This window comes from Gavia stellata, chromosome 4, assembly GCF_030936135.1.
Source record: "Gavia stellata isolate bGavSte3 chromosome 4, bGavSte3.hap2, whole genome shotgun sequence".
Classification (NCBI taxonomy): Eukaryota; Metazoa; Chordata; class Aves; order Gaviiformes; family Gaviidae; genus Gavia; species Gavia stellata.
The window spans coordinates 5,407,345-5,428,641 of record NC_082597.1 but is presented as its reverse complement, the minus strand read 5'-3'; the positions used below and the strand labels follow the sequence as shown (position 1 = coordinate 5,428,641).

The window sequence follows — 21,297 nt, the reverse complement described above, 5'->3', positions numbered from 1 at the left end:
TGCAGGAAGGGGCTGGCTGTTGGCCTTTGAATTTTGTGGAATTTTCCTCTCTCTACCATCAAACCCAGCCTTTTGTAACAAGTTCTGCCCATTCCTCCAAGCGCAGGGACAGGGTCTGGTCCGTCTTGATTTCACATCAAGTTCTCAACTTCAGACCATCAAATTATACCACTGGGTACCCAACGGGGCAGAGCAGAAAGCGCTTTTCCAGCTCCTGTCCAAAGTCTCAGGGTCTTTCCTAGTACTGCCCAAAAAGTAGCCAGGACCATAAGGACCCTGCCGTGCCTTTGCACTTATCCCAGTCCCATATTGTCATCGACACAGGTTTGCCACCGCGGTGGCCATGGTTGACTGAGACCAAAAGGGACCCATCCCACGTGAGAGCCCGACAGCAGGCGGGGGCAGCGGCTGGGCTGTGGTTCGAGGGCCAGAGAGCACACGCCGGACAGTGGGGTTGCACCAACATGCAGTCCGTTTATTTTTGAGGGTTTTTTTTTCCTTTGTTCTGTGGGGGTTTTTTATATCAAGTCACCACAAACAGTGAGTTGGCTGTCAGCATGAGCACAGAGACACACATCCCTGTACCCGTGGTAACTACATAATAAATTCCATCAAAACAAATTTAAAAAAATAATAAAGAAAGAAACATATTCCTTTTCCCACCCCCAAGCACAAAACACTTTTAAGTCAACAGAATTTAATCTAGTTTATTCTCCAAAAAAAAAAAAAGGAGGAAAAAATATGAAAACAAAACAAAAAAAGCAGGTCTTATCACTAGCAGTAAATAAATTTGTACAACCATTCAGTCTGTATAATAGGATGAAATAAATCTACATCTTTCTTATTTTGGTGCGTTGAATTATACATACAAACAACAATTACAGGAACTTGTTCACAATGCGTATAGACCTGGAGAATGGCTATCTGAAAACCCCTTGTTGGCAATGTCCGCATGTTAACACTGATTGCCTGACACCATTGGTACTTCCTATGTAAAAGGCCCGTGGCCCAAAATGAATGATCTCCCTACAGGTTTTATTTATTTAGTTATTTATTTAGTTAGTTAGTTAGTTAATGCATCATCAAAACCGTTCTAGCCAGCCCCCTCCCCCTCCCCGGAAACAAAAAAGAAACCGAAAAAAAAAAAAAAAACCAACCAAAAAAACCAAAATAAAAATAAAATAAAAGGAGAAGACATGACTGGCAGTTGGTCCATTTGTTCGTAAGACCGCGTTTCCTCTTGGTCTGCATTGTTTGTTTTTCTGGTTTTTAAATTGTCCTCCCGTCCTCTTTTTTTTTTTCTTTTCCTTTAAAAAAAAATCTCTCGGAGTCCTTCATGCCTTTTTCTTTACAGCTCTCCAGATGCAATAAAGTCTTCCTCAAATGTACAATATTTCTTACAATATAAGTTATATGCAATGTTCAGCGTTTTTTATTTTATTTTATTATTTTTTTCACAGCACTAGAGATCCTGTCCAATAGGGAATGCAAGTTCTGAATGGCTTATTCACAAATGGTATCCAGATTCAGTGGGTAAGAATACATAGACGCCATAGTGAGTTCCTTTAAAAAGTGGCAAACATCACTTTTTTAAAACTTTTTTTTTACTTTTTTCTCTTTTTTTCTTTTTTTTTCCTTTTTTGTGCTTTTTGTAGTTTTTTTCTGGGTTTTTTTTATTTTTTTCTCTCTTACGCCTTCAAATAACATTTTTATTTATCTTTTTTTTAATTCTTTTTTCCCCCTCCCATTTGATTTGGGACGTCAGACCCATAACCGCACGCCTGCAAAAATGCAAGTATATAAAGTAAATCTCATTTTGAGACCGTAAGCATTCAGCAGGGGAGTCTCTCGCTAACCCATGGCAGTGACCATACTGGAAGGATGGTGAGGTCCGAAGGAGAGGCTGGATGGAGGATGCATCGGTGTTGGTGTAGTCAGCATGTGGCTGGAGTGACTGAAAGGTGAAATGTGGCTGATGGAGGACATGTGTCTGGAGAGGGCGGCGGGGTTAAAGGAGCTGCTCTTGGGAAAGTCTTCGAGGTTGTCATGGACCTTTTTGCACTTTTTGGATTTGCTAGACATTTTTCGGTTTCTGGTCTGAATTCCTTCTTTCTTCATAGTCAGGGGTCTGTTAATCTAAACAAAAATCAATTATTTTTTTTTGTGCTTCCATTCCTTCTCCCCGAATCACCGCGGGATTCGTGTACCCCATGCCCAGGCAGTCCCGGGCATGTGCCCAGGACCAGCTGAATAGCCAGCAGCCCCCTCCTCCCCTTGTACACCCCGTGTGCCAAGGCTACACAACCAACTCCCCCCCATCCCAAAATTCAGATCCCACCAGGAAATCCCAAGTTCAGTTGAAATTTCTGAAGACAAGACAACAGAAAATTGCTGGCAGAGCTTCACGGGAGCAAAACATACCCAAATAACTCGCAGCGGCTGAAAAATTTCAGCTATCTGCACATTAGGTAATTGCACCGTGTTTAGGAACGAAACCAATCATTATCACCTTGAAATATTCCCCACAGACACCATCTCACCCCGAGGCTTCCTGACTGGTCTAAAACCATTAGCGGCAAGAGCTGCTGGGATGCTACGAGGGGTCTCAAACTTTCACAGCAGCATTAGGGAGCTGGGCAAACTCTTCACAAAAGTGATAAGTATTTGTCTTATTTTTCTTCTTTCAAAAGATTTTGCTCTGACCATCCTTTCAGGTTTACTCTAACAGATCTGATTTTATTTCAAAAGCCTTCTAGGTTTTTTTGGGGGTGCTGAAACAGGTATCTGTGCTGCCTGACAGAGCGTTTTCTACTTGCATGCAAACGTATCTGTAGGAAACCTAAGCATTATATTCTTCTGCATGGATATAAGCAGCTGCAATGACCAACCGTACACCCGTCAGGGTTGGGAAATGGTAGGAAAAGGTCTGTTGGACCTCCTGTAAGAAACTCCTGTTGCTACATGGAGAGCCAGCATCACAGGTGCCGTGAAAGCCGTGAAAGCCCCAAAGACCACACTTGGGAAGAGTTTTATGCATCCAACATCCATAAAAACCCTTAAAAATCTGGACTTGGGAGTCTACATGGGGAGTTATATAGGTCTTGCACTGGCTCCTCTGTGGAATTTCACCCATAGCAGAAGGCAGGAGAGCCCAGCAAACCCCCCAAGGCCGAGCACCGCTTTTCATAATAAATGTGAGCACACGGCAGTGCTGATAGATATTCTGCAAACTTGAGAAAAAGGAAAAAAATGGATCTGCTATCCGCTGGGAACTACTGTCTCAATCCCGGCAAAGGACAATGAAAAGAGGATCCTGCAAGGGTCCTGAGCAGATCTTCATCCATAAGATCTTACATCAGCGCAAAGGACAAAGCACTCCCTTCTTCCAGATCACAGCAAAGTTTTGCTTCTTGTTCATCAGCCACTGCCTGGTGCCTTTCCCCACATCCATTCATGGATTTCTCTCCCTGGGGAGGCAGGGATACAATAGCTCCCTGTTACACGTGGGGATGGAGGCACGGGGAGAGGAAGGACCAGGCTCATCTGCTCCAATTTAGGCATCCCAAAGTTCATCATCCCAGCCTGAATGAATGACCCCAGGCTCTCCGTACCAGCAGTGATGGGAAACTCCATCTCATCCAAAAAACGGGTGAATAAAAGGCTGATTCCTCTACGTCTGGATAAAGGGAGCCAGAGGGAGCAGCCCTGCTTGCTGAAGGTAGGAAGGAGGAATCTGCCCATGTGCAGTCCAACAGCAGCCCTGGGGCACCAACAAGCAAAAACCTCAAATGTCATGGGCTTCAAATACAACATCACCCGTCTCCGTGGCTTCCTGTCCTCACCGAAGGAACGGGGATACACACACAAGGAAGGCCCTTTGCTTCAGCTGGATGGCTGGGATGGGAAAGTTTTGCCTGACCTGTTTTAAGTCAGCCAGCATGGACATGTTGCCCAGGTTCAAGGGCAGGAGGCAGCCCCAAGTGAGCCCCACCAGGCAGTGATGCTAGAGGAGACCTGGAAGTCTCAATCCCTGATGAATCCAGCTCAGATTTGGGGAGGCACAGACAAGCTCCAGGCTCCACAGCTCCTAATGAGGGTTTGCATCATGACACCAAGGCTCAGAGGCAGACAGAACTGATTTCCAGGTGGAGCAGCAAAGGTGCAAGCTCAGGAGCTGGCGGTGGCAAAGTGACAACAGCCTGGTGCTGGGACTGGGACTGGGCTGGCTTTTGGAGCAAGCACAGGGTCCTGACCCCTGTGTTGCTTGGTGTCCCAGTGTTGCTTGGTGTCGTGTCCTGCAGGACAATGACAACTTCCCCAAAGCAACATCTCTCATGTTTCACTCAGTTGCTAAGAACACATTAGCCCAGGTCATGATTTGATGTGAAACTTAAGGACTGCAAAACCAGTTTTGCTCAAGATGGTGACAAAGCCATGGCCAGCCCTGCAACTGGGGTCAAAGATGCCATCCAAGCTGTTAGCCAGACACATCATCCCGGTGTATGTGGTCTCACCCTCCTAGCAGGTACCTGACCCAAGTGCCAAACAGATAAGGACTCAGATAAATGTCAGGAGGAGTGAGACCAGCACAGTCACAGCAGCAAGCTGGAAATTTTTTCCAGTGACTTCAAAGGCCAGTCACAGCAGAGTTAAGGTGGTCTCCAAAACATCAAAGCCATGGACGTCTCTGTTTCTGTGGTAGAGAAACAAGAGACCCGGAGGGAAGACCTTCTCCATGAAAATTCATTGTGATAAAAATGACAAACACATGCTAAATTAAAATTAAACCAGACCAACGCATGTATATGAAATTCATTAATTTCAGATGGAGCCAATTAATTATGGGCAGGAATTATGCTCTTTGTTTTATCATATGCAAAATACTGACTGCTCTGCTCTGCTCTTGGGACTTATAGCCCTGCTTTAGGATATTGTGAAAGAGAGGCCTTTTCCGAGGACTTTTACCAAAAATGACGGCAACTCACTCATTTCTATGGGCACAGGCCAGTCTGCTGTGCACCTCCAGCAAAGTACACTCCTGCCCATCCCTGAAGCAAGTGAAGGCTGATCCTGCTTCTAAGAAGGACTAAAATAACAAGGACGAGAACCTCACATTCAACAGATCAAATCCAGGGGATAGTCTTAGACATTGTAGGTCTGATCTTGCTCTGACTGAAGACAATGGGATTTTGCCATTGACCTCAATAAGGTCCTGTCACTGAAGCGGATTTATCCTTCAGACATAGTCATTACAATGTTGGGTTAATCTTCCAGGCTGGCTGTATCTTAGAAAGCACTCTGGGATGCCACAGGATAAAAGGCACCGTATCAATGTGAAATATTAGTCATTGTTAATACTGGTGTTAATGGAGCCGGCTCTTGTTGAAGTCAGTGGGAGAAATGCCAGCAGCTTCTCTAAATGCACCCCAAGACTATTATGATTATTGCTTATATCCTACTGACAAATGGGTTTGCTTAATCTGTGGGAATCAACAGTAAAACAAACTGATATAGCCCTATGAAAAACATAGCACCGTAAAAAAAATAGCCTTTTCACTGCAATCATTCCTGGTGTGGACTTAAAAACTGAGTAAGTTTCATCTTCAGATCAATTCATTAAAACACCCGAATAATCTGAAGGCACAAGAAAAATTCATTAAACCCAAAGAAAAGACAAAAGGGGGCGGGGGGGTATAAAAAAGCAGCCAGGAATTTCCTACAGTCCAGCCTGAAACAGGGTGAAGGCATCTTCCGAGTGGCCAAAGGACTTCCACTGGCATTGACACAACATCTGTGCAGACACACTCAGCTGCTTGGGAGGGGGGGACATGCCACGATGAGCCTCTCTATTTCTGACACCTCTCCCGATGGAGAACCGATGCAGATAAGATACACAAAAGGAGCAGGACCACAGCCTACACAAACAGGTCTTGCACTTTAACAGACCAGACCAGTTTGCACCAGCCAAGGAACCTCGTCCATGTGCAACCACCAAACCTCCTCTCTGACTTGAGTTGATTAAAGGATGATGCTGGTGCCATTCACCAGGCAGTTAGCGCAGCTCCCCAGGTCCTGCCTCCCAGCAGCCAAAAAGAGAAGGCATCTCTGTGAAGCTATCACCACCTTACCACTGGTTACAAAAAAACCTCACTCGTATTTGGCTTCTGAAGCACAACGTGGCCTTCGCAGTCACAGCCTCTAAAGCCAGTTGGGCTGCAGAATAATGCTCCAATGCTCTGCCATCGTGAACCTCTAAAGCTGAGAGTGGTACGTTCAAGGACATGCCTGTTTATCACCGCAGTCATAACTAAGCATCATCTCAAAAAAGTAAAAAAAAAAAGGATCTACCCGCTCATAGCCAGATTTTAGTAGCCTTGCCTAGTTATATTGCTGCACACAGTATCTCAGTCCTCTAGCGGTTTCATTTAAGCCGGTTCCATTAATGGAGTTGCTCATAAGGCAAGATGCTACTTGACTTTGGTAAGTAGCTGTGCTGAGCTTTTAAGCAGCTGTCAGTGTTTTTAATGAATGTGCAAATGGTTCCAATGTGCTCAAGGCCTGCCCCATGTCACAAGTTTCACAGCTGGATTGGAGTTTCCCTAAACAGTGGGTCTAGGGGTCAATTCAGGCCAACTACATTCAATGTTAGTGTGAAAAAGAAAAGGATGTGCTCTTGCAGGCACAGTTCTGGAGAACCTTGGCACTCAGACACCATTCCAGACACCTTAGGAGGGATTCCTCCAGTCAGATGTCTACCATGCAGGTAGACACATCTGAACTCATCATCCTGGCACCTTTTGTAGTCATGGGGAGAGACTACACTGTCTTCAAGGGTACAAGTCATCTCATCCAAACACAGGCATCTCCATCAGGTCCGATGAATGGCACCTGAGAAGAGCCTATTTTCTTCAAAGGGCTTTGCTGGGGTACAGGGGGACCAGCTCAGGTATAGGTATCCCTATAGGCCTCCGAAGCTACATGATTTAAATCCTACCACTGGTGGCTACAAGGCCAAAATGAAAACATAGCACAAGCATAGACTCCTCCAGTGAAGCTGGCTGACCTTGCTCCCTTCTTGCCATGGAAATAGCAAACAGAGAATACTTTCTTGTGACATTCTGAGAGTTTTCACTCTGGGTCCAACCCCTTTGTTTGCAGTGATCACACAGAGTTTGATGACAAGCTTTGCTTGCTACATAGCACTCAAAACGTGCTGAGACATCTGCCTACTAAAGGGTAAACACATTTTCCTTTTTTCCAAGAGAGATGCCTCTCACAGAACAGGTGAAAAATTACCCTTGTTGGGTTTTTTTTTTTCTACTTAATCCAAACTTGTTTACTCATCCTAAGAAACCAAAGAGCTTGAAATAACAAATGGAAGGGACTGAGACACCACAAGGGTTGGGTGCCCCATGAAACCCGATCTGTCTTTGATGTGTTTGCGTGGGTGGACATGAGGGCAAAACATAGCCAGAGATTTCTAAGTCAAACATAAAGCAAACGACCACTAGGAAAAAAAAAAAAGTTATATCAAAGCAAAGAAATTTAAAGTCTTTTCCTTCTTCTGACATAATAATTATTCTAATGCCACATGTGGAATGAGAGTAACAGGAGTAGCCTTAAGACTCCTTTATTAGCAGTATTATTCCGTAGAAGACTTTTCAGATCCCTTTAGCTCTTTCCCTGGGGCACATATCCCTGGTTCCTGCAAGCTGGCTTTGCATGGAGATATTAGATTAAATCTGCCAGCCATTTCATTTCATTTTTCCTTCCCTTCCATGACAGACGCTTTAAAATTCACATCACAGGTTGAGGAGACTCTGCAACCCGCTAACTAAATCAAGTCCTTTTTGGTTTAGGAATCGCTTGCGTCAACCAGGGCAAACACAAGACCTAAATAAATCATCACTGGGGACGGGTGGAGGGATGGGACAAAGGCAGCCACAAACCCAAGAAAGATCTAAATAGTTGCTGGCATATTTTGCTTTTTTCCCAGAGTTTGTATTTGCTGGAGGAACCAAGCTACGCGTAGAAGGGGTATCGGCTTGCAGGATGCTGTGTTGTCTTTTCCAATGTAATAATGTCGGATAATGTCTCTCTGTGTTGATCCACCCCTCCTTTCTTGGCTCAGGCATGGGAAAGCTCTAACACTACCCATGACCAGCCCTGTCTTAAACCTCCCCAGCCCAGACCAGCTACGTTTGAGGGGATGCCAACTCATCGCTCCAGCCCCCAAGGTCCCCAAAGGGATAAAGGAAGTCTCAGCACCACCAGAGACTGGAAATCCTTAAGTCAAGGAAGAGTTTGGCCCATTGAGCACGGAAACTGAGGCCCGGCTATTGAGCGTTACAGTCACACTTACATTGTGCAGCTTGTAGTAGAGCCCGCAGGCGTTACAGACGGGATCGCCGTTGGCATTTCTCCTCCACAGGGTGGTAGTGGTGGTCTGACAGTTCGCGCAGGACGTGCCCGCCCTCCTGGCTGCAGACTGCGGGAAGGAGGGGGAGAGAGAGGGGAAGAGAAGGAGAGGGAGAGAAAAACACCCGTGTTAAAAAAAAAAATAAAAAGCAATCAGCAAAATTGCTGAGAAAGAAAACATCAACCCTGCAAGACTGACGCACATCGGCAGAGGCCTCCAGAAACTGGCTTGTGAGAACAAATAATAATTCTGAAAAAAATCCCCGAGGTACTTTAATCCCAAATTATATATGAACTGAATCAGGTGCCAAAGGGCATCCTAAAAGTGAGTGCTAAACCTCTGATAGAACTCATCAAAATTAGCAGCGCTGGCACAGCCCATTCCAGAGGGGAAAATATTATTTAAATGCCAACATGTCTTTCCATCTTAATTCTCTCAGACCCCCCAGGGGTCTAATTCTGCAGTCAGGGCCTGAACCAACAATTGCCGGAGTCAACGGCATGAGTCACACCGGCTCCAGCGAGCGCCGGGTGAGACCCGCGCTGAGCTTGGTGGGCAGCTGCTCGCTGGGTCCGACCGCAAGCGTGGCCCGGTCCCGTAAATTCAGCTCAGCTTCAAAGGATACGGGCTCCAGATCGGAAATAACACTGTGGCAAAGAGCGAGAATCCCAACTTTTTAATTACACCCTTTTGCAGCCTAAACCTTCATGTTTATTTAAGGATCGGTAATGAGCCTGAAAGAAGCATTTACCATTTCATAAAGGGGGAGGGACAAGAAAAAAATCTACGTGTCAAGGTGTACAAAGAAGCTTTTTTGTTGGCTGTGATAATGATTGAACAAAGCCAAATTTAGCAAAGTCGCTCCCTTTCACATGCATGAATTCATGCTTATCATTTAAAAACTGTAACTTTAACAAACAAATTGTCCTTCTGCCACTGAAGGAGGAAAAGGAGTTTGCAGATTCCTACGTGAATGCGTATGCATGTTTGCCTGTGTGCAAGTGCCTACAGCTCCTAAAAAAAGACCTTTAGAGCCCCATCCTATCTCTTCTTCATCAATATGACACAGTCCCAGAGCTCTGATTTCATCCCAATGCGTTGCTTTCAATGGGACTGCTCATGTGCTTAAAGTTAAAACATGTGCTTAAGCGATTTGCCAGATCATAGCAATGCTTGGCACCTTGCAGAATTGAGCCTTTAATGCTCTCTTTTGTGCTCTTACTGTTTCAAATTTACCCCTCACCCCACACAGCCGCACACTGTAGCACATCCAACATTTAAAAAAAAAAAAAAGAATACCGCATCTTTGGATACCGTACAACAAACCCAAAATGCAAACATGGACACTGGCACAGCGCTAGCGTTAATACCAACTCTTGTTAGGTCATGTTGCAATTTTAATCATAATTGAATGCGGCGTAGGTGGAGAGAGGACGGGTTGGTTTTGTTTTAGATAGAGTAGGATTTTTTTTTTTAATTACACAAAAAGGACTGTCTAAAATCAAAATAATACGATGCCCATGAGCATTAGGAAGCACCACAGAGAGCCTGATCTGACAGCAAGGGGCTCTCACCGACTGCCCATGGGGACCATTCCATTTTGCCTGACCATAAACCATGCTGAAACGAGCTGATCTCAAGCCCGATGAGGTCTCTAGCTGACTTCTCCGTGCTGATGGCAAGCAGGAGCTGGGAATGGCACGCGGGTCTTTGCTTGCAAAAATCCCAGTGCCAGCAGGAGAAGCTGAAGCATCCCACCACGAACGGCAGAGGCTCCAACAGATGTGCGCGTATGCACCTCGGTCCTGTCCTCCTCTGGACCATGCCATGGTCCCCAATTTGGTTCCCATCAAAATCCATGGGTTAATACGCGTGCTTCAAACACAGCATGGACACAACAGCTTGCAGAGCCGGGCTCTCGCCGTGCCCCAGGGGCCGAGTCTGCAGGTCTCTGCCTCCCCCGGCTCCCACCGGCCGGCACGGGTGGCTCAGGGACTGGATTGAGTCTCTCGGTGGCAGCTTTGCCCTTATCAGACCCAAAAATCAAGCCTGAAGAAATTTCTAAAAACCAGTGATATTTGACTCAGCCCACACAGGGGAAACATCCCCTTTGAAGATATTTGGGGTTTCTACATGGCGCTCGCTGTAATTTCTCTTCCAGTAAGTGCATTTAAAAGACACGCCTGGTCACCACCTTGCTACCTTCAAACAAACTCAGGCATTAAATAAATGAATAAATCACAACGACCACTATCTTCTCTAAAACCTTTTCCATCTGCCACATTTCCCCTACACAAATTCAGCGTCGTTAGCTGAATATTTTAAACTCTGTGCTCTTTCAGTCCCAGACTGTACCTTTCATGCTGTACCAACTTATAGCAGAGACACAGGCAGTGGGCAGGAAACAATGAATAATAATGCCATTGTAAAAGCTCCCAGCAATGGCATCCACTGACGCTAATCACCGACGGGAGCCTGACCATGTAAGTAATGGGATGACTAATAGGGTGCCCCATATCATCTGTAGGACCAGACCCTGTGGCCCAGTTGCATGTGAGCGAGGGCACAACTTCAAAAGCGCCAGCAGTGACGAGAAGGTGGAATTGAGGCGGGTGCAGCAGGAACCAAGCGCTGATAAAGATGTTTAATTAAGAGAGGCATTTTCGGTGTCTGGATTTACACGGGGTACCCGGAAAGCTGCAAGAATCAGCTTGCTAAAAAAAGACTGCACGTGCATGGGCCTTCTGAGAAATCGACTATAATCCTTCCCAAAACCAGCATGGCTGGACACGGAAACGGAGAGCTCTGCATCCACATGGGCAGGGAAAGGAAGAAAATCCAAAGGAAGGTTTTATCTCAGCAACATCCGCGCTGGGGCTGCCACTGGCTTCGACGGGGACTGGAACAGTCTCCAAGAGGGCTGTAGACCTCTTAAGCAGAGCGGTGGCATGGTACAACCTGCTCATTCCTGATGCCCCTGCCAACATCTCCAGATCTTCCACGTTCCCCCCAAAGCAGACCTGTTGAGCCCCCTCGACCGGCAAGGCTCCATCCATCTCCCCTAAAGGAAGCCCTTACAAAGACGCCCATTGAATTTAATAAGGCTTGGGCTGGGTTCTCAGCCGCTAAGGATTTTTTTGCCTCCTCTCTCCAACCCATCGGAGTCCTTTCATTAGTTTCAGCGCGCCTGGGATCAGAGCCTACAAAACCAGCCCAAGGTCACGCAGGAAACTTGTGGCAGAGGGAGAGGAGCGTGCACTGGATCCCCACCCTGAGCCTCCATACATACGCCGCCTTCCCCAGCCCGCTCACCTTCGCAAGTCAGGAAAGCTCGAGTCAAGCCACAGACACGCACACATCTACATCTGTGCACACAAAATGCAAACGCAGGCCCAGCTTTAGTGCCTTCTGATTTTTTTTTTGGAGGTTAGCAAGGGAAATAAATATAGATGCAAACAGCATTAGAAATGTTTCTCTTTTTTTTTTTTTCCCCAGGCAGTGCTGGGAAAAAAATGTATAGAAAAATCAGAAGTTCCCATTTAGCAAAGGCCGCACTGAAAGAACGTGAACTTTTTGTAAGCTAAACTAAAATGCCCAAGATTGGAGTGATTATGCAAGACAAGGTCTCTCTTTAGCTTTTTTCTTTCTTTCTTTTATTTTTTTTCCCCCAAGAATGACCTTTTCCAATGTATTTATTTATATAGTTCATTTTACATGTGCCGGGCTGAGGGTGACTCGGGACATTCTTTCATGGTTCCATCAGACACTTTTTGAAAGCTCTCCCCCCCTTCCCAGCCGCTTTCCTATTCTGCCTCCCCCTCCGCTTGTTTGGATACGCTCAAGCTCCTGTGTGTTTGGGCTGGGGAAACGGAGCTGTTGTTTAGGAGTTATCTCCAGGGCTCAGATATCCGGCAGCTTTTTCCTAGGAAGTTAACTTTACACATAAAGAGAGAACGAGGGGAAAAAAAAAAATAAAAAAGAAAACAAGGTGTGTGTGTTTAAGACAGAAGGGCCGGGGGGAGGAGGAGAAGAGAACAAGAGAGCTGCCCAAAAAAATTAAAAATCGCAGCCCACACTTCCCTCCCTAGAAAGCTTTTCCTTTTTTCTAACAAGGCTATGAAAGACGAGGGAGACCAACATTTTCCTAGACGGGAAAAGCCCAGGGGAAGGCAGAAAGAGGTTTTGCCTGCGGGAAGTTTGGGGGTAAAGGAGCAAACCCACATCTTCCCCAAAACCCACACGGCTAGACAGAGCTGACGCCGCTGCCCCTCGCAGCGTCACCCCTCCCGGGGTCGTATCCTGCAAAAGCTTCCCAGCGCCTGTGGAAATAATACCGGTCCAGTTTTGCAGGCATCTCACATGTGAGGAAGCTAAACCCGTGCCTAAGAGTTGCCGGACCGAGGCCGTGAGCACCTTCACGGGGAACACGAGGCCAATGAACCACCCCCTGCCTGCCTGCAGGATCCGGCCATGCCGGGCACAAGCCTCACGCAACCGGCCGGATCCATCCATCAGCTCAGGAACTCCACGGAGAGGTGAGAGCTGCTTTTCCTCCGCATTTTGAGCGGCTCCCAGGAGCCCATCTGCGTCTTTAATCCTAACGAAACCAAACGTGCCTCGATTCGAAACATTCAATAACTTCTCAAGGAGGGAACATATTTTTTGCCTCGCTTGATATATTTTTTCCCCTTGTGTTTTGCCTGATTATTTGCCAAATATACTTCAACGCATTTATTAGCCATGCCCACAGCTTCCAGACCTTCTTGTGGCTTCCAGGGAAATTCATAAATAGATCGCTGGGGATGCTGTAATGTATTGCCTGTACATAGTACAGTCGTGAGGCTTGCAACTATTATTTCAAATATTTACCCGCGCATTTCATCTTCCTCCAATTTCTGTGGCCCCGGGCACGCGCTCGGCTTTGCACACTCACCGGGCTTTGCCATCCCCTACCTTGTGTCCTCGCTCACACAGAGGGGAATGGCACAATTTGAGACCCACGTGGCTCAGGTGCAAAGGGCCAGGCGAGGTTCAAGTGGCACCAGGACCATCAGCCAAGGGCTTTGCAGGACCAAGGTCCAACCGGTGCCCCAGTGGCACCAGCTACGGTGACCGGTACCCAGCTTGGGTCCCCCCTCCACGGCACCGCCAGCCAAGGAGGATGGAGACACACTTGGGAAGGGGAGGACAGCAGTGTGGAGAGCCCAGGAGAAATCCTGTTCTCCTGGTAATCTCTTTGGTCACTAGGAAATGATTACTCTGCCCTTAGCCCCTGGAAAGAGCCACCGTCCTTGGGTCACCATCCAGAAGCTCTGCGCAGAGGCATCTGCCCTGTTGCGACCTGGGAGAAAACTCAGTTCTGGTTTGCAAGAAGCCCTGGATCTTGATTTTTTTTTTTTTTTTTTAACCTGTTTTGCAGTTTGCAAGAGAACCAGACAACAGGCCTGCGGCAGCCGGGAGCATCTCTCCGAGCATCCCCCCCTCCCAGCCCTCTGACGCAGTGAAACCAGATTTTGGAGCTGGCTGAGCTTCCTTGTCCGTCCCAAGCTGCAGACAAGAAGCAAAAGTTGCAGAAGAAGGAAAAGAAAGAATAAAAAAGAAGGAGACTCACCAGCCTTCTCTTGGGTTTGATCAGGGGCCGGTTCTGCCCATTCATTTTGTGATAGAGTCCACAGGCATTACACAAATAGTGCCCGGTGCCGTCTCTTCTCCACAGAGGGGTTGAGGTAGCCCCACAATTTACACACTCCCTGCCTTCTGGAAACAAGAGAGCACATAGTTCACTTAGGGAAAGCAGAGGTAAAAGGGGCTGGGGAAAGCCCCCCCAAAAAAAACCCCAACCCCCTGAGAGACCCAGCCATGCCAGACCCTGCCAGTCCTCTCCAAGCTCAGGATGTCCAAGCAAGGGTCCAAGGCCATGGCCGAGTGACATCCCTGGCACAGGCTGGGGACCGCCCTGTCCCCCCCCAGCACCACCCCACAGGCAGCATCAGGCCTGTGTCTCAGCAGCAGGGAAGAGGGATGGTGACAATGACAACCCAAACCCCATGGTGGCTCGAGGGCTCCCTGGAGAAGTTCTCACCCCTCTCACGGGTCCCTCCTTTGTGTGCGAGGTGCTGACAATTCCCCCTCACCTCTGGATTAAGGGCTTCTGCAGCCCTCCAGACCCCGTGTTGCCATACGGACCAGGCAAACCTTGGCAGGCTTTGCAAGGAGCCTCCAACCCTCCCCCCCGAGATGGCTGGGTACCAAATTTAAGTCCATGCCCCCCTTTCTGATGTGTGTTTGGACCTCGGGGTCACTCCTGGAGCACTGCTCCAGCTCCCAGGGGGGTGCATGACCCTGGGGGGGGGGGGGGCGGGCCTCTTCCCTTGGCCTCAGGTCAAACCACATCAAGGACCCCCAAAATAACCACAGATCACAAACCAAAACACCTCCCCAGCCCCAGTCAATACACAACCACTCTGCCAATATCCGCTATCGATTGATTTGCAATTAAGCTTCCACCACCCAACTTGCAGAAACCCCCCTGGCTTCCCCACCACATCTGCAGCCTGACGGCCAAATATCCCCGATATTTGGGATCCCAAACAGCCCCGAGCCTGCCTGAGCCCTGATTAAGGTCTTTCTCTCCTTCTCCTCGTCCTTTTCGGCACCTCTCTATCCTCTCCCCAGCTATTGAGGGGGAGTCTCCCCCAGCTCACCCGCTCCCAGCTTGGAGGAGGGAATTGGGGGGGTGCGGGCATGCCTCTCAGCTACTTTCAGAGAGTTGAGTGGTTTTTTGTCGGGCGTTTGGTTTGTTGGGTTGGGGTTTTTTTCTTGCACCTAATGAGAGTCCCAGCCCATCCGAGAGCAGCAGCAGACCTCAGCCGGCCGGAGCAGAGCTAACTCAGCACAGAGCCGGCTCCCCGCTGCCCCAGCCTGCGCTGCGTTCGAGCAAGAGGCATCCGCGCTCTAACCACAAACGGCAACCGTTTTTCCAGGGCCTTTGCACTAAACCCCCCCAACGAAAAAAAATATAAAAGACATTTGCAGCCGTTTCTCTCTCTTTCATCCTGCAAAAACACCCCCTCCCTCCTTTTCCTCCAGCACTAGCCCCCTTTGTCTGCGAGCTTCCCAGCTTGCTAAAATCAACTTTAAAAAAAAAAAGAAAGAAAGAAAGAAAAAATAGGTGTTACTCCCGGGGTTGGTTTATCACGAACCGCAGCTGTCTCTCTAGAAGGTAAAGTAACAGAAAGTGGCAAAAGGAAAACAAGAGGCGGGGTGGGGGTGGGCAAGACGGTTTGAAAATACCGCGCAGCCGGTGCCCCGGCGGGAGCTGCGGCTCGGCGGGCGCCGGGGCGGCCGGGGGAGCGCAGCACCGCCCGGCTTGCACCGGGGGCGAGAATAAAGCGGTCCCTACCCCGACCCAGCGCCCGGTCCGCACCGGGGCTGGGCGGGGAGCCGCTCCCGTTAATACCCGGGTGGTTTTGTTCCCCTCTGGTTAAACGGGGCAGCCGCTCCGGGGCTGTTTGGGTCTCTGTCCCTCTCTTTTGTTTCACTCCATCTCTCTCTCTCTCCTGCTTTCATGTACAAAACATACAGGTCTGGGTTTTTTGTCACTCTAACCGCATCCGGACTCTATTAAAGTTCCTGGCGCTGGATAAACAATGCAACTGTCGCGTGCAGCAGTCTGAAAATAATTGGATTAGCTCAAACATATCAGCTAAATAGAGACAGTCCCTGCTCAGACAGACAGAGTAAATGTCACCCTGGAAAAACCCTGAAAACTGATCTCATTCATGCCAGGCAACCCTGCAGCAGCCTCCTCGGAAAAAAAAATAGAGGGGGGGGGGAGAAAGACACACAAAAAAAAAAAGTTTTGACTAATCGCCCTTTCCTCTGCACACAGACACACACACAAACACACACAAACACACACCCCTGGGCTCGCACACTACCCCTCGGTGCGCACAGACGTCCAAGCCCGGAGCGTTCAGCCACCGGCAGCCGGAGCCGCGCAACGCCCCCCCCCCCCCCCCCCGCTCCCGGGGTGCGCACAGCGCTGGGACCCCCCAGCTCCTCCCCGAGCCGTGCGGCCAGGGGGATGCTTTTGGGGTCCTGCCTTGGGGGGGGTGCTCAAAGAGCCGGGGGCTGCCTGGCCAGCTCCCCCCACGGCCCCGGGGAAAACCCTCCCCGCATCTCCGGGCGCCGCATGGGAAGAGGCCCTGGGAAGAGCGAGGCGGGGGGCAGGCGGGGGAGGTCGGCCGGGATGGAGTACCATTATTAAAATCGGGAGAGAGACACTAACGCTGCGGTTCCCCCGGTTTCGCTTCCTCCTCGGGCGCCGCAGCTGAGCACCCCGTAGGCGCTTGGGGTGGCGGAGGGGGCCGGATCGCCCCCGGGGCAGGAGCCCTGCGGCAGAGGGGCGGGGGGCGGTTTGGGCTCATGCCCGGCGTGCCTGGGGCTGTACCCCCAGCCCGCGTTGGACAGGGGGGAGTTCGGTTATAAACCTGTGGGGAAGGTGAAGTCCCCCCCGGGGGCTTCAGGCCCCGCTGCTTTCACCACAGGGATGCTCGTGCGCATCCCTCTGCGGGCGGAGGGGAGAGGGGGGCGCAGCCTTTCCCCTTTCGCCCCCCGCTTTCCCCCCATAGCTTCCTCTCCCGACCAACGGGGATGAAGAAGCCAAAAGCCCTACCTGTGCTTGACCGTGCTTTCGGTCGCGATTTACACCCGAACCCGGTAGGCGATCCTCCTAAGAGGCTACTGGGGGGAAAAAGTCCAGAGCCATATTCTGGGACATACGGTGGGTAGGTGGTGATGGGGTGATGAGCGGAGGAGGTGGCTCCTCCTAAAGAGGCCATGCTGCTCCGAGAGTGAGAGGACTCCAGCTTCATGGTATCGGCCAGGGACACCTGGTATTTGATGCATTCCTTCTCGTCCTGCCGGGTGGAGCCGGTGGAGCCGGGGGTGGAGATGGACGGATCCGGGGACACATCTTTAGGAGGGGTCGGTGGGAAGGTGAAAAGGTGCGGGCTGGAGTGGCCGGCGGATAAAGTGGAAGAGGAGGCGGGTGGGTAGACGGAAAGGGGTCCCGGTGAGCTGTGATGGATGGAGGTCTTGGAGAAAGGGCTGAGGTTCCAGGGGGAAGCGCTGTGGTGGCTGCTCAGCGCCTTGCTCCCGTCCAGCCAGGGCAGCGAGCCGTGCAGCAGCGGGGGCCGGCACACCTGGCTCCCTGCGCGGAGAAAGCACAGCGAAACGCCCGTTACACCCCCTTTGCCACCCTGGCAAGCCCCCCGCGGGGGTCCCGGCCTCTACCCCCCCCCCCCCCCCTTCCCAAAGGGCTCAGCATGCGGGGGGAGCGAGCAAAAATTGCCCCCGATGCAAAGCCCCCCGCTCCCCTTTGAAAAAGAACGTGTAAAAGCCGCGGTAGCCCGAGGGGGCAGCCCCGATCCCGCTCGGGAGCGGGTCTCCGGGTCGGCACCCCCCCAGCAGGGATGCCAGCCCTGGGACACGGGACTCGGCCAGCCCTGCTTCCCTCTCCCTCTTCCAGGCAATCCCACGCGGACTTTGAAGCGAAGATCCTGCGTGAAATTGCCAAGCCCCGACTGCAGAAATCATTTCTCAGCGGGAAAATAATTCCCCGGACGCAGCCGTGGGCTACAAACCCTGGGAATATTCTGGCCGAAGGAAGACGACCAGAAGATGCCCACAGATGTGATCACAACCTTTCCGACAGAGCTGCCAGACTTTGCAAACCGCCTGGTTTGTCTTTTTGTCTTCCACAGGGCTGCACGTAACTGTCAGGCGGCTTTTTCGTGGCGATACGGCACATGCAGAGAGTACCAACTGTCTCAAAAGAAACTCTCCATCCCCTCCTTATGACAGGAGACCCTTCACTTGTATTTTGAAATGCAGACCTGGGCTTTGCCAAAAAACCCCACTAGATTTACTCAGTCAACCCCTTTTTTATTTTCTTTGATTATAAACGTTCTTAAGGGATGGTACCTAATAGATGAAATTAATCGCTGCCCTTGCTAAAAAACAAGAAAAATGTATCCAAAGCAGCAAATCTACCCAAATCCACAGCAACTTGAGCAAATCGCTATAAGCTTAAAAAACGCAGTTATTCAGCTGGAAGAGAGCAAGTTTGTGCCTGCTAGTAAAGCCCTGGAAACGCATTGACATCTCGAGAGCCTTAACCTCTGTAGGTATCGTGTGTGTATGTGTCTAGAGACTGCTAAATATACAGAAGGAGAGATGCAAACACAGATCTATAGAGGCACAGATAGTTAAAGAGCTGGGGCAGCGTGGACACACGTATGTTTGCACGGCAGCTTGTGTGCGTCTAGAAAATCTCCAAGCTAGTTTTCACCGTAGCAGGCATTTGTGAACAATACTGAAAGTAACTGCTCGAAAGGAAGGGAAGGTGGGTTATACGAATAGAAAGGGTCAAGATTCATTATCTTCTCCAGGAAGTAGCATAGTAAATAATATTCAGGCTAGATCAGAGAGACCGCATTTCCACTTTCTGCTGATATATTGGAAAAAGAAGAAATGAAAAGAAAAGAAAAGAAAGAAAGGACAAAGGCTGCTGATCCTTAGAAATAATTGTTTTAAAGGGACTGATAGCAGAACAATGCAGTTACTGAGCGGAGCCTAATGCAGACTCGCACTCAACAAGTAGCTGAGGGCCGGGAGCAGCCCCCTGAGCCCGGCTCGGCTCCATCTCCACTTGCTCGTCCCACTTTCTTCTCCTTGATTTTGGGGTGATCTCCGCCGCAGACCTCGGGCCTTTTAGATTTCGCCACTACAGAGGTCACTGTCCGGCTTGGCAAATCAGCGTCTGCTTTTTTCCCCTCCTTTTTCTATTTTTCTCTTTTCCCTGTTTTTTAACTGTACAGGTAAATTCCAGCTACAAACACCGGGTCTCTCCAATTCTTCTTAAAAAGACAGGACCAGAACACCCATCCCTCCACAGACCTGGGCCGCATCGGCCCCAGGTATTTCACCTCCTCCCTAAAAGCTGTGACCCAGGAACAAAATTCACATTGTGGCTCATTACCTTCCTGCAGGACCCTCAGGAAAACACACCAGGTCTGATACCTAATTACACCAAGGGATTTATTTTTTTTTTTCTTTCTTTCCTGTTTTTAAGACACGCCGTGGCGTGGCCCTGGGTGCGTGTGCGAAACTTTCGACCCAAGGCTAACAAGCTCACCAAGTGCGAATGAACTAGCCCAAGCGTGAGGACAGCAGGGTCATTTTCACACCCCTGCTCTCCAGCTTGCTTTTCTTCTCCAGAGCAGCTTAATCGTGCAAAAACTAAACACCGTATGAAAACCTAAACTGTTAACCTAATTAAAGGGCGGGGAGGGGGGAAACTAAAGTGAAAGAGAGAGGGAAAGAGGAAGAAAACAAGAGAAAGATGAAAGGGAAAGAAAGAGAAAGGAGAGCAAGAGAGAGGGGGGAAGGGAAAGAAAGAAAGAGGGAAAGAAAGAAAGAGGGAAAGAAAGAAAGAGGGAAAGAAAGAAAGAGGGAAAGAAAGAAAGAGGGAAAGAAAGAAAGAGGGAAAGAAAGAAAGAGGGAAAGAAAGAAAGAGGGAAAGAAAGAAAGAGGGAAAGAAAGAGGGAAAGAAAGAAAGAGGGAAAGAAAGAGGGAAAGAAAGAGGGAAAGAAAGAGGGAAAGAAAGAGGGAAAGAAAGAGGGAAAGAAAGAGGGAAAGAAAGAGGGAAAGAAAGAGGGAAAGAAAGAGGGAAAGAAAGAGGGAAAGAAAGAGGGAAAGAAAGAGGGAAAGAAAGAGGGGAAAGAGGGGAAAGAGGGGAAAGAAAGAGGGGAAAGAGGGGAAAGAGGGGAAAGAGGGGAAAAAGAAATAGCGAAAGAAAGAAATAGCGAAAGAAAGAAATAGCGAAAGAAAGAGAAAGAAATAGAGAAAGAAAGAGAAAGAAAAAAGGAAGGAAGCCTGGATTTTGATTTATTTCCAATAAGCCAACCCCAAAATCCACCCGTGACGTAGTTTCCCCGCCGGCAGGAGAGAGAGGGTCTGGCCGGCGGCAGCCGGGCCGGCGGGGCCCGGGGCAGCGCGGAGCCACCGGGGCCGGGGCCGGGGCCGGGGCCGGGGCCGGGGCCGGGGCCGGGGCCGGGGCCGCCCCGTGGGAGCCGGGGTCTCGGCGGGGCCACTCACCGTGGTGGGCCGTGGGGTATCTCTGCACGGTGGCTCTCACGGAGTTGCCGTAATAGGGAGGGACGGGGTTGCCTTGTCCGTCGATATTAAAAAGTACATCCACTTCCTCGGCGAGAGGATACTGCGTGGGGTCCATGTAGGTATGGCCAAGCGTGGGGTGGTGCGAGTCCGGGTGCTGCCCATTGAGCACGGCCGGGTGGTGGTGGCTCACCCACCGCGGCTGGTCCGTGGAGACCTCCATCTTCCGCGCTCGCTGCTCCGCCGCTGCTCTTCCTCCTCCTCCTCCTCCTCCTCCTCAGCAAGGCGCGGAGGGCTTGAGATAGGAGGGGGAGACGGTGCTGGAGTTATGCAGAGGAAGGGGGAAAGTGCTCGGCGAGTTGGGGGATGTTTCTGGTTAGGTTTGGTTTAAAGTGGAGGGATGGGGGTTATGGTGATAAACGATCGATTCCAAAAAAAAAAAAAAAAAAAAAAAAAAGGAAAAAAGAGAGAAAAAAAAGAATATAATAAAAAGGGGAAAAAAGGGGAAAACAAACAAACTCGGGGAAAAAAAATCTCTACGAAGTGAGATCCCCTCGGTATCTTCCGCCCTTTTGCAGATGTTTCTCTTCTTTGATCACCTGTAACGAGAAAGAGGAAAGGGAAGGAGCAGAGAGAGAGAGAGGCAGAGAGAGAAACGTGCTTGAGGAGTTCTGAACTTTAGCACCTGACTTTTTAGG

At 49.6% G+C, this 21,297-nt stretch overlaps 1 protein-coding gene across 2 annotated transcripts; it reads right to left on the bottom strand.

Annotated features, from left to right (window-relative positions):
• Positions 1-1,851: 1,851 nt before the first annotated feature.
• On the bottom strand, positions 1,852-20,822 carry GATA3 (GATA binding protein 3). 2 transcript variants are annotated; one of them, XM_059817014.1, is made up of 5 exons: positions 20,582-20,822; positions 17,097-17,633; positions 14,031-14,176; positions 8,363-8,488; positions 1,852-2,136 (listed from the first exon to the last, which is right to left on the bottom strand). In XM_059817014.1, the coding sequence occupies exons 1-5, from the start codon at positions 20,820-20,822 to the stop codon at positions 1,852-1,854; spliced, it is 1,335 nt and encodes a 444-aa protein (XP_059672997.1). The 2 variants fall into 2 exon arrangements, with proteins under 2 accessions (XP_059672997.1, XP_059672998.1); XM_059817015.1 differs by having other exon boundaries at positions 14,031-14,173.
• Between the last annotated feature and the right edge of the window lie 475 nt (positions 20,823-21,297).

Coding starts and splice junctions, on each gene's coding strand:
- GATA3 (XM_059817014.1), bottom strand. CDS start 20,822: ATGGAGGTCTCCACGGACCAGCCGCGGTGGGTGAGCCACCACCACCCG. Junction 17,634..20,581: donor ATACCCCACGGCCCACCACG/GTGAGTGGCCCC, acceptor TTCTCCGCGCAG/GGAGCCAGGTGTGCCGGCCC. Junction 14,177..17,096: donor GAAAGCACGGTCAAGCACAG/GTAGGGCTTTTG, acceptor TCTTGTTTCCAG/AAGGCAGGGAGTGTGTAAAT.